Source organism: Struthio camelus, chromosome 15, assembly GCF_040807025.1.
Source record: "Struthio camelus isolate bStrCam1 chromosome 15, bStrCam1.hap1, whole genome shotgun sequence".
NCBI classification, from domain to species: domain Eukaryota; kingdom Metazoa; phylum Chordata; class Aves; order Struthioniformes; family Struthionidae; genus Struthio; species Struthio camelus.
This window is the reverse complement of record NC_090956.1, coordinates 20,027,079-20,044,811: the sequence shown is the minus strand read 5'-3', so window position 1 is coordinate 20,044,811 and position 17,733 is coordinate 20,027,079. Positions and strand designations below refer to the sequence as shown.

Below are 17,733 nucleotides of genomic sequence, written 5' to 3'. Positions count from 1 at the left end.
TGTATAAAACTAGAGATGGGCCTTAAACATATGCATATTATTCTTGGTGAAAAAACCCACACACTTAGTATTCTGCTTGGGGAACGTGAAAATCCTTAGATATGGCATATTTCTTATTTTGCAAATTCACAGCCACATGGGACCCTGAGCAATAGATATAGCTTAAACTGAGCTCTAAGCTATTTAAAACTTATTTTTTTTTTGTTCATTATATGAATAATAAAGAATGCACCTTACTTATCGCATTCACAACATTTAAGAGTGTGATCCTGCTCTGATCACGCAGATCAGAGCAGAACTGTGCTCAGAGTACCCGCGTTCAGCTCGGACACTGGCTGTGGCTATGGCTAAGGTGCCAAGAAGTTTGCTCCGCTGAAAGCCCCTGTTTTCAATAGCCGTCTTCTAGGAAGGCTCCTAAACAGGACAACAAGGGACAGGGGCTTTGAGCAGCAATGCCTTGGGGTTTGTTCATTCAGCCAAATCAATGTTTTAACCGAATCCTTCAAGGAAATAATTTTAACAGAACTTATATGGCTATAAAGTTGATACCATGACAGACACCGGGATATTCCAGAGATTTTAATAGTGCTCATCTGAGAATTGCCCTGGTGCCTCTGAGAACTCAGAAAAGTTATATTTGTAATTTAAGTGATTTTAGACAGAGCTTTTTCATGGTTGGAAATGCGAAGAGAAGCAAAATGCTCTGTTCCTCCTCAAGGCCTCTTATAACATCCCTCTGGAGACCAAAATGAAGAAACAAAAGAGGAATATCTTTCCAAAAAATGCTTCACTGTGGACCCATGCCATATCATTCTTTTGTAAAAAAAAAAAAAAAAAAAAAAAGTGTGCGACAATTTTCTTGCACATGAGCTAATAATAGTAATAGTAGTAGTTGTAGTTTGGGGTACACCACAAATAGAAAATTTCTAAAATGTTATAAAGCCATTAGACCTGATTTTCATTTCTTTTTTAAAGAATGTTTATGGACAAATAGTTACAAAAATGATGAGACCACTGGAAAAGTTCCTCAATGTGTATCTGTAATTTTATCATTGTAGTCTCTGCCCTGCTTAGTATTCATAAGCCATGTTCTACCTTGAAAAACTTGCATGCCATTCATGAATTTTAAAAGTCCATGTTCTACATTCAACAGCTGGACTAAGCTTATGCATATTGAATTTGGCTCTTGCAGTGTTTTAAATATGCAAACGTGCGGGTATTTCTTGCTATGCTTAGTTCAGAAGATGGGGGGTGCTATAAAGATTGGCACAGACCTATCGATTTCAGAGCAGAATTGTATGGGCAGCGTTTTCTTACATCAAACATGCAAAATGGAAAATGTTTAAATTTACAAGTATTAATTATAGTATGACCAAGTCCCCATAAGAATTATTTTAGCTAACAAACACTCTTAAAAAACACTCCTCAGTTTAAAGAAGGACCTTGAAGCCTGATGACTCGATTTGTATAGGAATAAAGCATCCATTCACTATTTTACATGGGAGCATACAGTAAGAAAAAGGCAAAGTTTGAATCTTTAGAAAGCATTTAAAGGAAAATGTTACCTCTACAGCTGCATCAGGAGAAACTACTGAGGCAACGAATCCGTTGCATATGTTTTTAAAACAGATATTTCTGTGGGTTTCACACTCAGTTAATATGGGCCTGATTCTGCATCCAGATTTTTAGCATTGTAAAGAATTTCTCTAATAAGAAATCATGTGTTATTTTAGTATGATGTAATGCAATCCTCATCTGTCAGTTATAGATGAATCACCAAAAAAGTGTGTGTTTGTATATATATACGGATATATCACTTTCTGAATGAAGAAATTCATTCCTCAAAGATTTGAGTTACCATCTAATATTTTGCATGCCTGAAAAAAATTGCATTGCCATTTGAAGAACAGGCAGAAAACATGCTCTTCCAACAGCAATGCAAAAAAGGTCACAGTACCAGTCGTACAAAAATGCATTTTTATTTACACACACACACACACACACACACACACACACACACTCATATATATATGTGTATATTTACCTGGGGGACAGGTTATTTATCTCACAGTTCAGCAGAAACAAACTAAAACCTTTGAGAAGTAGCCTTTCCATATACTGACAACTTCTGCATAAATAATATGTAAATCATAACCGACTAAAGGCACCACTGGCAGTGAATTTCTCACTTACTAAAACTTAAGGGCCTGCTCTTTCTCCCATAGAAATCATTGGCAAAGCGCCTGTTCAATGGACAAAATAGAGGTAGGTTTCCCCACCCCCCTCCGACCCCCCATCACGCACACAACTCTAAGAAAATGATTCGCAAGTAGTTCATTGTGTCAGGACTTGCATATGCTTAAACTAAAATTAAACCGCAGGAAATTCAAACAAATAATAATTTAAGCCTTGCACATATAGGGAAAAAAATCAAAGTGAGTGATCTGTCAAAGGTCACACAGCGAGCGAACAGAAAAAGTCAGTGCGACAGAGCACATCCGCCAAAAGCCTCGCTAGAAGTGCAAAATCAGCCTCCATACCAAATAACTCTCTGATCAAGCCCCCCACTAACAAGACAGCTACGTGAATTATTCCATCGTAATAGGAATGACTGGAGCAAGAGGAAAACTAAGGCGCTTTGCATTCAAATCCCGTAACGTAGACACAGCATCAAGGATGTGGAGGGGTCAGTAAAGGAACGCTGCTGTGAATACCAAAACATAAAAGACACAAGGGGAGATTACAGATGCTGCAGCAAAGAGATGCCCTGGGTAAAAAGGATTAGGGACAGAAAAAACAAAGTCCAGGGACAGGAGTTTCTCATATAAACCAGCAAATCTGTGCATCTAGGTATTAATTTAGAAAATTTAAGTTAAAGATTCCTGAGTGAGGGTTGCTGTACGTACTGGATATTCAGTGGAAATGTTTAAGTAAAAACACAGCAAAACATATGGGAAATAATAAGCAGTGGAACGAGCAATTAAGACACTCTCATTAAAACAATCTTGTTAATTCATCAGATTATTAACCTCATAACCTTTACCACCAACAGCCTAATCATACAAATTTTCCCAGTATATGCAGTTTGCACAACTGACTTCCTCCCTCCCACTATTTAAAATACGCGCTGATATAACACCATGCTCCTCACTCCAATGAAAGCGTGTCCATAGGGGAGCGCAAGTCAAGGTAGCACGGTGGAGCAAAGCTCGCCTCCTCACCCCAGGGGCAGGAATAACAAAAGCATTGCATCACGTGAGCGCCTAAATACTACACAAACGCACCATAAAAAAATCCCCAGACACAATTTTTGATCCCTCTGGCCAAATAGGAGAGTCACAGAATGGTTTAGGTTGGAAGGGACCTCTGGAGATCATCTAGTCCAACCTCCCTGCTCATTGCAATCAGTCCACTGCAATCAGATAGTAGCTAAGATGCAGCACCTAGCAGTGCAAAAAGGGCAGCATGGAGTAATGCAGCGTCGCTTCTTGTTGCTTCTGCAAGCAACACCTCGCTGCTCCAGCAAGGAGGAGGTCTCAGGCCCTTCCACCTCTGTCTTTATCCATTTCTTCCTTCTCTTCTTACCATGCAGTCCTGCACCCACCCTTTTTTCAACCATCTGTTACACCAAAAAGCTGCTGTGAGCCAGTTCAAATGACTAACAGCAAGAAAATAGCCCTCCCCTCCAAACCTGGCTATTTTTTTGCTTGGTTATTTATGTTGGATTAAGGAGTTGTCTCTGGAGTCCAACAAGTGCTGCTGCTAGGGCGACGATGGGTGAGAAAGGCTCCCTTTGAGTAGCAGTAAACTAGCAGATCGGAAATCTTTCTTTATCCCCAGAATGAGAGCCCAGTTATAAGGATACCAGGCAAAATATTTCTAGCACACGTAAGCCACTAAACGGTATAACCTTCAAGGTCTTACCACGGCATATATTTCTCTCAGTGGGAACTTGACTGGCATGCCTCCACTTCAAAACCCTCCAGAAACAACCTAGTCACTTAACTTAATTCTCACATCATCTGAGCGCGGGCAAAGAAACTCGCCAAAAGTCGCAGAGATTCAGTTTCAGAGCTGCTCTAAGATTTTGGATTCTGCCACGCAGTTTGGCTCTTACGTGCACCTCTTAACTCTCCAAAACACATGCTGCTAAATTCACGCGCGTAGTCAGCACTTGGGTCGGAGAGCATGTCTTGAGTGCTCAGTACTCAGCACCGCGGCCATTTAACAAACGAGCAGACGCAGAATACCATGCAGTGCAGCATCGTGCAGAGACACAGTAGCTATGTTGAGTACCAAAAATGTGTAGTTACAACACCTGGAAAACACTGCCAGAGCAAACTGGACCGGCTCAGAGCCGCCACTGCCTAGTTCCTGGCCCAGCATCAAGGCACTAATACTGCCTTGCGCCACTGCGGACACGCCAGCTTACTTGGAATTAGTCTAGATATTTTTAACCACAATACACAGTACCAATATGCCCTTGAGCTCTACAGTGCTAAAGGCTATCTCTGGGTGGACAGATGGAGCTGATTTATTCATTAGCAGAGGTCACGTTCTGTCCCTTCGTGTCTAAAGACCATTAAGAACAATGTGGGACCGTAGGAATAGGGCTTCAAAAGAGACCAAACCTTGCTCCGTTCTTCCGGGCTCCAGAAGACCTAACGAAAAGCCCAGCGGTGGGAAGCTCATGTCAACTACGGATGCCCAGAGCAAGATAGCTGTGTTTGATTGTACCTCTGACGAGGAAGTATGACCAGTGACAGGGAGGGGCCCCGTATGGTGAGCGACTACGTGACTTCCATAGGGACCAAATATAAACACCCGTCCAGCCTAAACGTACATTTATACAAATGCGTGCACGCTCTGAAACACAGTGGTGAAGTCAGGACGCTGTCCCGTGTGGCAATAAGGAGACAACGTTTGCTTCCCGGGGCCACAGTTCAGACAGTGCCAACGTCCGCTAGGGATTTCTCCGAAATGTGGTGGGACGGGAGGCAGGCAGAGTCAAACAGGTGACCGCGTTACAGACACTTACTACTTCTTCAATATATACTGATCGCAAAAGAACTACCGATGCCCTGCTGGATTTGGGGGAGCTTCTGATATACATGGCTGTCCAGTAAGCCGTTTAGGCTGTTACACAGAGATACAGTCAGCTCAAACAGTCGGCAGCTCCGGGCTTGAGATGCCCTTTCTAACTTCTACAATGCAGTCAATAGTCCAGTAAGGGCAACCACTAATGTAACAACAGGGGCGAGCATGCTGTCTCTTCGCAGGTGAATTGTAAGAGGTCTATTCTTCCCATTAGCGTGAACATTTGTTTTAACGCAGAATTTACTATGCTATGTACTTAAATTGCAAAAAGTTCAAATCATTCTGGGTTTTAGGATAATTTAAGATAATGAACCTAATATATATTTCAATAGCTTTGCATGCATTGCACAGCAATGTTATCAGAGAAATCAGTGTTGGATTATGCTGATTTCTGAGACTTCAAATTTATTTACAGAGTTATGAGCAAAAGTGTCTACGGAGCTTTTGAAAAGCCCACATTAAATGCATTTATTGTTATTACAGCCACCAACACAGACTATTGTATTGATTCTTATATCACGCAAAACCACCGTTTACATGTAGACAACTAACATCACAACAGAAGCTATATAACAGCCTTAGCTTGTCTGTTAAAAAAGATCACTATGTAGTAGCATTCTTAATGTTCAGTTTGAAAAGTCCCCGTCTTCTAAGCATAAACACTTCTTATGTTGACACTGGTTGATGCAGCTCTCTCTTCATTCTGAAAATAACTACTGCAGTTGTCAAAAAATCACAGCTGGTTTCTCTCCTCCCAATCAGGTCCGTATGCCTTTCAAATTAAATATTTGAATATGAAATTGCAAGCCCAGATGAACTCAATCACAAACATCCAACAGACCTAAAGGGTGAGAAGATCTCACCAAGCAGTTTATCATATAGTCACATTCATTTAACTGTGCTGAAACTGCTTTTTTCCTCCCCTACCCCCCCCTTTTTCAGTCCTGAAGTGAAAAAACAGATTGGGGGGAAGTCATTTTGCACAAGTATTTTTTTTCTTTTTTTTGTCCACCTGATCATAAATTGCACACTTCAGAGAGCTACCCAAGAGATAAAACTAAATGCAGTGAAAATAAATGACTGTTCTCGTTTGTGAGAAATCCATCCAATAAGAGAATGTATAGAGGACTTTTTGTATCTGAAAGCTATATGGCTGCTTATGTAGATTTTAAAAACAAATAATCGTAGGACATGTGATAAAGAAAAAACTACGCTCAGATATAAGAAATTAATGTATATTCATACCATCACAATAAGTCTGTATCAAAGAGGCAGTAACTGCCTTAATTATACCTTCCCGTGGCCTCAGGGACATAGCCATCCAAAGGTGCAGTTAGACATTACCAGCATTTCTTTCTGTTCACTTCACAAATACCATTAAAGCATTGCAAGGTATTTTCTAATAAGCCAAAAAAAAAAAAAAAAAGAGGCAAGCTCAGGAGGTTAACAACATAAATACTGCAATTTTACATCAACAAAAGAAATGAAACATCCAGGGGCTTCATAGAGTGCTGGTGGGAGGCACAGCATGATGCTGACTGCCAGTAACAATATTTACTAGCGCTTGTGCTTATTGTGCTTGTTATCTCTTGAGTCTTTTAGCTGTGCATACGTTGTAAAATGAGGAATAATTGTACAATCACATACTATCTTCCCACAAGATCTCCGTCTCATTTAATAAGTGACCTCATAGGGTAACTACTGCTCAATACTTGGCCCCAATGTATTTAACCTACATCAGAGAGCTCTGCGGAAACATAATGATAATTTAAAAAGCCTTCTTTGCCATTCCTATGGAGCTGCCAACACGGCTTTCAAGTCCTTCACAAACCAATTTACCTTGACAATGCCCAAAGCTACACACAGGGCACTACTATACTACCATTTCTACTCCACTACTCCACTGTCCAGGACGTCCTGGGTGGAAAAACAGGCTAATGTGCTCACAGATGGTCAGTCTACAACACAACAGTAGGACTGAGAATACAAAGCGTCTCTTTACTTAGATCTGTCCTAACAGTTGCCAAATTGCTCTTTTTCCTACCTAGCAGCTGGGGAAATTAGGACACCCAGTCTTTGGGAACTAAAACACTAAAACTGAGAAAACTGCCTATTAATTTTAGATTTTAGGCTTGCCATCACACTAAGAAAAATTTCTCAGAATACTCTGCATTTTCATAGCGCTCTTGATGCTCAAGGCACAGCTCCAACTGCTTTCAGTGTCAGCTGTGGATACTCTGTGTCTGCCCATCTGACTTCTGGAGACAACACTGGCATCCAAAACCAGAGGAACACACAATAAGTTGCCAACTATGAAAAATTTGGTTAGAGTGGATTTTTCAGAATTACAAAGGAGGGTTTCTTCCAAAATGAGAGAGAATTCAGTTCTCCAGAATGGAATTCAACTTTATTAATAGCAAAACCATAAGTACCATTTAGCGAGACACAATCCAAGCAGAGAGTCAGTCCGCCAACTTGTGTGCAAAGCACTATTTTATGCATTGACTCAATCAGCGCTCCCATGAAAAAAAATAGTATAAGCCTATTTTAAGTAGAAATGTATTACCCTGGCTTTCCCTAGTGTCTGCATGCTTGGCTTTCTGAAGTCCCTGTAATGTAGATTTTTCAAAATGACTGAAAAAGCAGAACTTCATTATGTAGAGGCGACCCACTAACTCTACCCTGAATCCCAGGCAGGCTTCCAACCTTTAGGTTTAAGCATAGCCCTGACTGACTGTTACTTTCTACCTGGCTCAATAACTGGGGCAGGAGTGAGTAACAGAGTTCCCTGGACACTTGCAGCAAGGGCTCAGAGGTGGCAAAAACTGACCTCTGCTCTCAGTTCTTCAGTGTCTGGTACCACGGTGGCTTCCCAGAAGGCAGGATGAACGTGTGCAAAGACTGTAGCCGAGACCATGGTGTATCCACTGCTCTTGTGACAACAGCCTGTTCCCAGAGCTATTGGTTCACCTGAGGTACGATGAGAAGAACACGCGCAGCACTGTTGGGCTTTCAGAGGATTTGGTTGTTAACTATGTTTCTCTTATGGAGTGTGAGTGAAGACTTCTAAGAGTCCTCACTGGAGTGAATTTTTGTAGGAACAGCAAGAGGTGTATCCCTTATCTCAAGGTAACACCTTAGCAAAATGTCAAGTTAGATGAAAAACATGTATTCCGTTACAGTGTCTTGATTATATTAGAGAAAATCTAATCACTGAACCTACTTAGACTAAATTTTAACAAAAGAAGAAGAATATGGTCTCAGCCTGCAGACACCCAGCCACTGCAGATGTTTTCAGCCCAAGTCTAGCAAAGTTACAAGCAACTGAAAATAGGCTCTAACAAAAATAAGTGAAGCCACTGAACTGTAGGAGGTATTACTAGCTCTATCTATAAACATTTAGAAAACTCTAACTCTTTCAGAAAGGCAAGGCACACAGTTTATTCTCCTTTCCAACATAAAGTTATGTGAGAACACTTAGTATTTACAGGGACGATCAGATACACCTCAGTGTGTACATTCAGAGAGTCATTAAATAAGTAATCAATAAATAAACCCAAGAATCATAGAAAGGAAAGGTCATCAACAGTAGAAATACTATTTTTTCAAATTCCTTTCACCTCAAACGTAGCAACCATTGAATCCCCTCCTACAACGTCTGCCTTTTTATACCGACAATTTAAAAAAGTTAACAACTGAGTAATTTTTAAAAAGAAAATAAATGATGAAAAAGTATTACACACAGAATTCTAGTCGGCTGAAGTCCTTTTTAAGTAGATACCAAAAAGGGTATCATTTGGTCTTAAAAGAAAACTGAAGTTAAATACAGCTAAAGTAGTTGTGTAACACTAAATCAATACCATCTTGACTACGGGAATTTTCTGATAAAATTTTTTTTCATATAAATATAGAAACAAGGACGCAAACATCTCAAGAGATCTGAAGCATAGATACAATGATAGATGTAATCAACTTAAACAGCAGTGTAAGATGGTACTGCAGCTGAGAATAATGAATTCCTGCCCATCCAATTACAAAGTTTAAATAGTCTTTTCTAGATTTAACATGTTTTATGTCTCACAGCAGGGACAGGATAATAACGTGCTTGTAGTCAGTTCCTGCTTAATTGTGAAGCCACGATCAGATGTTCATATCCAGTACTATTCTTACGCAGTGAGTTAATGCTTGGTCACTATTCTCCTTCCACAGCTGATAACTTAGTAAATTATCAAAGCTGGACTGAAGCTTGCACTAAATTTTTTCTTCACCAAAACAAGTGAGCCACTTCTCAGGGAAAGTTTTATGCAAATATTAAAATATCATGAGCAGTTAAGTTTTCTTCATGCACACTTTGTGCTGTGGTCAGTCAAAAGCTTGAACTCCAGCCTGTGACTTTTTTTCCCTAAATGTAACAGAATGAGTTGGGGAAGAAAATCTCCCATTTTAAGCAATTAGTACAATTGATTTTTTCAGCAAAATCATCCTTCGTCATTATTACAAAACACTGCAAATTACTCTCTAATATGACTAACCTACTTTTCCAAAGCACAAATAACCCTGGGGCTATCACGTAGCATAACAAAAAAATATGCTGCTTGCAAATAACAAAATCAAATTAACATTTCCAATCCAGATGGATACATCTGGTCTAGGAAATGAATAAGGCAGCAAGGAATTTGAATTAGTCTCATCCTTGGAGTTTGGGTTTTGACTCTTTGACTAATCACTACATTTCAAGCAAAGCAGAATTCATTAACCAGTGCTCCAAACTGTCTAGCGGTACAGAAGAGCCCGCTGGATTCCCTGTCCATGAATTAACTGCTTCTCGAAGTAAATGAGGCTTGAGATGGGTCTATCCAAACGGATAACGTCAGAGAAGCCAGCATTTTATATTTTTTTATTTTATATTGCTCAACAACAGCTGCTTAAACTTTTGGAGCCACCCAGTGTCTACCCCCTTCCAGTGCTCCACAGCCAAACTGCATTGTACGAGAGGTAAACGAAAGGTATGACAAAAGCAGAGGTACACTGGAGTGCCCTCCCGCCTCTACCTGCGTCAAAAGGAATAATCACCTCCTGCAGCATCCAGTGCTGCTCTTACTGAGCTTTAAGTTCACTGCTTGACTAGACCTGCAGGTTCTAGTCATCCACAGCATCCACCTCTAGCTATAGGAAATGCCTTTGATAGTTACACTTCAGAGGCATGTGACGTAAACAGTAATGAGTTCCAAACAAAAAGGTGGGACGCCCAAAATACCTATGTCATCACGACAGGCTTAGACAATAGATTCTAGGAGCTAATGGGTAATACAAATGCCCCCGGTAATTGTGCAGACATTGCAGCCCTTATGAGCTTCATGTTTTACAAACTGTAGCTAGATCATTCTGCAAAAGTTGATGGAGTTTGTGACGGCTACAGAAGGCTCATAGGTATTGCAAATGAAGCAGACGTGTTTGAAACAGTCAAAAACTGATCCTTCTAAATTCATGCTAATTACAAAGTGTACAGATAACCCATCAGAATAGACTGAAGCTGGCTGAAGAAATGCTTTGAACTGCACACTCCAGTCCTTTTTTGGATCTGCATTGTCTACTTTTTCTGATTGTCCTCAGTAAAAGGAGGCCACAGCTGCTTTCCACAGCTACCACCTTTTGGGGTGATGGGTTTCATGTTGGCAGAAGCTCAGCTTAGGGCTGCACATGTACAAAACAGAATTACCCTGGGCCGAGCTGACAACATGCAAGGTTACAACAGCTATGAATAAGAAAACATCTGTAGGGTGGCACTTTCAGGCTGAATGCAACTATGAGTTCCACTGAAAAAAGAACAGACTTTATAAGAGTCTGCTAATAACACTGCTAATGTTGATTTTTTTCCCCTCTGAGGAAGAGGAATTGTTACAATTCTGGAACAAAACCAAGAGAAGACAGATCGTTACACTAGAACTGTTAGAAAAAAACAATAATACCTTAATACGAAAGAATATTCAGTTCTTGCCACAGCTTGTTCCAAACATGAAAAGATACTCAATTCTTGTCACAGTTTATTCCATAAATGTAAATTTATTGACATATCATGAAATTATGCCAACTGATTCCTCCCTGTTCTATTCCTTCTCATCATCATCCTGTTGCGGTTCCATCCTGAACCATATTATCACCTTCTTCTTGGTTAGAAGAAGAAGCTATGCAAAACACCAGGTGCATTTCTACATCCCTCTGAACAGCAGATATTAGGTTAATAAGTATCCCTGAGTTTGCAGTTATTACAAAAAGTAAAAGTAAAGATCTTCTACATTATACGCCCATATATAAATTCTACTGCATTCTCCATCTGCAAGAGAGAACAGTGATCAAGGAACCATTATTTAAAATAAAGACCAAATTATTACAAATTCTGTTGATTTTTAGTTGAGTCATTTTCAGAGTCATAAACTTATTATAGCCAGGATACTGAAGATATGGCAAAGCCAGCAGAATGTATAATACAGTTAAGTGATAAAAAATGTGGCGTTTCTATGCCAGTGGGTACTACCATATTTCAAGGATAAGGTCTGGGCATTTACAGAGTATGACAGTACCTTATATAGAGTACCTTGCTGCCAAGCAGAATTAATTACAGCTGTAAACCTAGTGCTTTTCGTATTTGACACTACAGGCAGTTCTGTAGACAAATAAAAGTACTTTTATACTAATGGCTGCAAGCTTGCTACTTCTCAGATGTACCTCATTTCAAAGTCATTACTACCTTTTCAGCAAATATCAGTCCCCAAAGTATTACAGAAGTCTGTCTAAGTAGAAAAACAACCAAACGCTCAAAAGTTTTACTGATAGTTACAATCTCAGCAGTATCTGAAGATTATTTTAATGTTAGCCAACATGCTTCATTACCTATAAATGCTCAACATGGCAAGACTTCTAAATGCTTCCTTCCTGGTCAGAAATGAACTCACTAGGAAGAAACAAAAATATTTGATATGTTCTCTTCTTACCTTTTTCATTGAATGTGAAAAAGCTTAAGGTACTGTGGTTCTTAACTAACTTTTAAAGATACAATATTTTATTAAAATTTAACTAAATGATGAGTGCTTACTTAGAATACTGGGAGCTAAAGATGACCTACGAAGAGGAAAAAAAAGTGGGTTCATGCATTTTTATAGCTTACTAACGCAGACTTGACTGAATGATTACCACTGTGAAGCTTGTTCTTGCTTGCTTATATCAAGTTTTGTTTTCTGTACTTTCTAACAGTCTCTTTGGAAGATCAGGAGTGTATTTTAGTCCTCAGCTAAAGGAATGAGGTGCCATATGTCTTGCAAAGAGGAAAAATATCCAACCACTTGCCAAACATATGAATCAGTTATTAATCAAACAATAAAACAGACCAAAATTTAAACATTCTGACTCTAAACGCTCTTCCTTCTCCGCTGCTCTCTGCTTTCTGAGACTTCAGTTCTTCTGACAATTAATCCTCTGATAATAATTCTCCAGAAAAAAAATCTAACTCTGGTAGACCTACTAAACTCATTTGTAATCAGTTAAGTCACTTTTGGATATTCATGTCGGGAGCCTTTCCTTTTCTAATACCCGTCAACCTGCACGTTGAGCTGCCTCTATTCCAGAATAGCCACAAGACATTAGCAAGAGATGTTGAACTGGCACAGGGACATTTACAACACCCACCTTTAGCTAGAGAGGAAGGAAAAGAATGAAAACAGGACATCCATCAGGTTAACAGGAAAAGCAGGAAGAAAAACTGACTAAAAGCATCAAACTTTGCAAGGAATATATTCCATTCAGCAGCCAGCTGGGAGACATATTTTAATTTGGTCTCTCCACATTTTTATATCTGTAATTATTTCTGTATTTGTTCTTTATATTCAATGCGCATGAACTAATATATATAGAACATATATCTCCTTGAAAACCTGATCTTAATCAGACAGAGGGAAGGCAATTAGAGTAAGAGAGTGCTCTGAGCAGGAATAACATTTGAGAAGTATTTCCTATGGGCTGAGAACTTTTACATACCTGCTCAGCCATTTCCCCTCCCCTCAAAGCTTATGTCATTTTAACGTTACGCTTCCTTCTTACGTTTCCCCAGTGCAGTTCGACATGATGCGCGCCTGTAACCTCATTGCCACTGTTGCTCTGACTGCTGGTCAGCTCATCTTCGTCCTGGGCCTGATGGAACTACCCATCATTTCTCAGGATACTCAGTGGTGGGAGGAGGCCATAGCTGCCGTGTTCCAGCTTGCTAGTAAGTACACTTTTAATGATGGAAAAATACCTAGTGCCTATTAAATCCAAGCAGAGTTTCCTACTTTATAAATCTTTCAGGTGACAAAGCGTAGCAAAAAGGTCTAAAACAAAAAGGGAGTTTATTCCCTCCCTCTTAAAAGCTCTCCCCATGAGATTTTGCAGCATCTCTGTGTATATGAATAGGAGCTTCTATCTTGGATATGTCAGAATGAGTCTTCTGCCAACCAAGAAACATCAGCCATTATTATTTCCTCTGAAACCGGGAAGGCATACATGAAAGAAATAAGTTGGATGCAATGTTAACCCACAATTTAGTAGGCCAAAATATACCAAAGGAAGTGTTTGAAAGCATAGCAGAAGGCTAGAACAAATTTTTGTAGTCTTACTGAAACGCGATTATATGCTTTTAGCTCATTAAATTTTACTCTGTGGAGATCGGCTGGATTTCGATACATGAATATGTTTGTGACCTAGCAAACAGAACTGCAGTGAACAACTTGGAAACATTGACAGCTAGAAATAAAACTCCCACAGTAATTCTCACGGACAAAGACTGTATATGGAATTGAGCAAGGAAAGGAAGAAATGGTTTTATCTTGATTCCATAGCGAAAGCACTGACACCAAACTAAACGTTTTGCATGAATGCCTTTCTCTAAGTCACAAAGCTTCTCTGAGTCACAAAGTCACCAAGAGTCCAATCCTATAAAATACTAATGTGTTAAACTGTCATAAATGGAGTGTCACATTCAGACTGCTTACAAAATCAGCTTCAAAATATATCATTAGTATTAATACAACCAACATGCTATACTAAAATAATTCTTTTTTAAAATAATTACAATTTTTGAAAGTCAGAATTTTTAGAATGGCATAAATCCCCTGAGACCGCAGGTTTACACTGCTGCAAGATCAGAATCTAGCCCGGGTCCTTTACACATAGTTCCCACAGCAATAATCACCCAGCAAGGATATTGAAACTGCAATTCAGACAGGAGGAGGAAATTGCAGTACCAAAGGGTCTCTGACTCTGGAAGCAACCAAGTCAGCTTCCAGCTGCGGCAAGACCCCAAGCATCCCCACAGCGTCACCAAGAGCCGCAACAAAATCTCCCTGCAGCCTTCCCGCGTACAGCAGGAGCTTTTGTAACTCTGGATACCTTTTGTATAGCTCCCCCTGCTCTTTGCCTGCTTTACTCTCCCTCCCTAGCAGCCTCTCCAAAGCTCAGCACGCCTGTTTTTCGCAGAGAGGAAATGCATTCTGGCCCTGTTTAGATGTGTTGTTTCATTGACAAACAGCACAGTGGACAGCCGTGTGCCTTTCTTCTATCAAGGCTGCTAATTTTAGACTGGACTTCTTTTTTTTTTTTTTTTTCCTGTGCTGGAGTCTGTTTTAAACACAGTCAGAGAGAGACTGAAGGGCGCCAGGATATCCCGACACAGGAGAAGGAAATGCCTGCTATTACCTGTTATGCAAGCTGAACCTTGAAATCCCCAGTGCTGGGAGGGGAGAGGGGAGGAAAGCCAGAGTCAGAACGATTAACAAAGCATTAATGAGAACGCTTGAAGAAGCTGTCAAATCAAGGAGTTCATCTGCCTGCCTTTATTCACAATGTGTGAGGAGATGGGTCTGGCAGCTCATGACGGCCACAGAGAGACATCATGCGTCATGAATCAAAGCTCTCCGCTCTGCAGAAGTGATGCAATGACTTTGGTGGCTCTCCTTGCTCTCCTTTCTCCATCCTCCTTTACAATTACGCTATTTTCTCCTTCACTGTCATCAGATTTTCAGTCTTGCGGCGAGTAACACGACATTCCTTTTCCATCTCATTAGCAGAACATTAGTTTTATGTTTGAACCAATTCCTTCCAGATATCCAGAACAACCAGCTGAAGTCTTTTGGAATGCAGGCTTTTGAATAAAGAAGGAAGAAGGCGTAAATCCTGCCGTTATCCCACTATAAAACTGACTTCTTGGAAACCTCACCAGTTTCCCAAGATGAAGGCAGCGGCGCGTGAACTGCCGACTACCTCGGTAACCAAGGACCTGTGCTCACAGGGCGAGCAGTTCAGCGCACAGCTTGCACTGACAGAAGAGGCCGTTTCCTCTTTCACGAAACCCAGCATATGCCTCGTGAAGCTGAGCAACTCAAACTGGCCACACGAAAAAATCAGCCCCATCCACCAAATCTCCTGGATTGAACCCAGGCAACAGTATTTTACACATTATGACTCGTATGGTATTTCTGTCTTTGATATCAGACAAAACACACGTTCAAACCGCGAGTCCAGCGTTTCTGTTGCTCTGATGAAGGACTGCTGCTACGTCCAGGACACTGGGATGTCTTTGAGGGCAGGGAGGAAAGGGACCTCCCCTTACCCTGTAAGCCACAGGCAATACTTGGCCTTTGAGCTTCCACTCCAAGCCGGTAACCTCTCAAACATTTTCCAAGTGAAGTAGCAAAAGCATTGGGGCGGCAGGGAGGGAACAGTGGATAGAAAGCTTGCATTTAGAAGCTCAAACTTTGTCCACACAACACAGCCTAAGTTAAATTACTGTGAAGATCTTGCCTGCTTCATTTCTCTTAGGGCACAGTCTTTTGTGACTGCTTCCCAGGAATCAGCATTTTTGGCGACCACGCTCAGCGTTTAGGCTGCTTGGATCCAAGCAGAGCTCCGATTAGACTCTCCTCAAACAAGCCACCTCCTGCCTAACTGTAAGGCAGCACTTAGCCCACTGAGTTTCTGTGAAGACCCTCTGCTTTCACAGAGCTGCGGTTCAGTGAATTTTGGTGGGGTTAAAGAGCTTGTTTCCCTACACGTTCAGTAGCCCGGATAAGAGAGGGAATTTAAGGGTTAAAGCCAATGTATTTTAGTCTAGACAGATCACCTGGGTGAGAAGAGCAAACAACATTTAAGAATGTACGTACTTAGATCTTGTTAAATATTTCCTAAGCACTCACTATTTATTTATTACACTTCCAGTATATGGCAGGATAGCTTATTTGAAAACATAGGTACCCAGCTCCTATTTTTAATTCTTCAAACTCCAAATGCTGTAGGGAACTGTTCTGCAGTTTCTCATCCTGTAGGAAAGTTCAGGAAAGAAAGATCTTGGATCATGTCCCCTCTCATTCCAACACAGGTTTGATTTCTAACTTTCATCCTGAGATATGTCAACAAATGCTGAAGAGAGAAGCACAGGTCACTGGCAGAATGAAATCTAAAATTACAGAGGAAGGCTTGAGGATAAGTCTCAGTATTGCAATGCCAACCAGCGATTAACTCTTTTTTTTTTTTTTTTAAATCAGAGGTGGGTAGGTCTCACTACAGTCTCCTGAGTTATGCACAAAAGTCCTAAAAAAACCCCAAACAACAAACAAACAACACAAAAAACCCACTAAGCATATTGTCTTCCAAGCCCTATCACATTTTCAAATTGACCATCTCTGATCTTGCCAGAGCTTGTGATGACTCCAGGCACGACTGGTTTTTCTTTTCCCTTCTGCCACCTGTGCAAGCCTTTGACAGTCAGTCAAAAAGGATGGAGCTCTAACCGCAAATAAAGCCCCAGGAAGCAGAGAGGAAGGAAAGAAGAGAGGAAACAGTGTTACTCCAGGGACGGCAATGGGATTCTCACAGCTCCAAAGCTCTGCAACCTCACACCTCCCAGTTCACAGGAAAGAAAGCTGTTTGCTTTGGAAAAGGAACGTGAAAATGGAACCGGCGTTGTATGTGGAATTTTGTGTCAACGCTCAGAAAATTCTCTCAGGGAATTTTTTTTGTTTTCTGTTTTTTTCCAAGGAACAGTTACAGACTCAGTATACTGAATATAGGATGAATAACAGAGTTGACAGAACAGCAATCTGTAAAGGGAAGTCCATACTAACAGGATAAGGGGTAGAGAGGAATGCAGAGAAAATTAAACTACTGCAAGCAGTAACTTGACAGACTAGATCAGACCAAAGGGATTCTAGCCAAGTCTCTACCTTGTACAATGGCAAATATCAGAGGCTTTAGAGGGAAACATTAGAAACAAAAGGGGGAAGACGTGGGATAAAACATCCCTCACATTAGGTCTCATCCTAGCTTCAGAAAGTCAAAGATTGGTATAAACCTGAAGAACAACAGTTAATAAATATCCTGTCCAAACAGTTTTCAGCATTAAATTCCTTTTAAACTTCAGGATATTAGGTATTAAAGTAAGTTCAGCATCCCCACTGAGCTTGTCATTTACAGACAAAAAAATTGCAGTTTTACTTCTCTTCTGAATTCCAAGGGTTGCATTCCAACTTTTCCTACTGACAGCGTATTTCCCTCCAGTTCCCTAACGCATCACATACTTCCTAAATACTCTGCACTATAAAACCCAAAAGA

At 40.5% G+C, this 17,733-nt stretch overlaps 2 protein-coding genes across 3 annotated transcripts in view; one reads left to right on the top strand and one right to left on the bottom strand.

The window, feature by feature from the left end:
* Window positions 1–17,733, bottom strand: part of IFT140 (intraflagellar transport 140) — a 98,537-nt gene that overhangs the window by 20,613 nt on the left and 60,191 nt on the right. The window lies entirely within an intron of this gene.
* Window positions 1–17,733, top strand: part of TMEM204 (transmembrane protein 204) — a 28,793-nt gene that overhangs the window by 1,531 nt on the left and 9,529 nt on the right. The window contains exon 2 of the mRNA XM_009672102.2: window positions 13,202–13,357. Within this exon, the coding sequence (XP_009670397.1) occupies window positions 13,202–13,357 (156 nt within the window). The remainder of the gene's footprint in view (window positions 1–13,201; window positions 13,358–17,733) is intronic.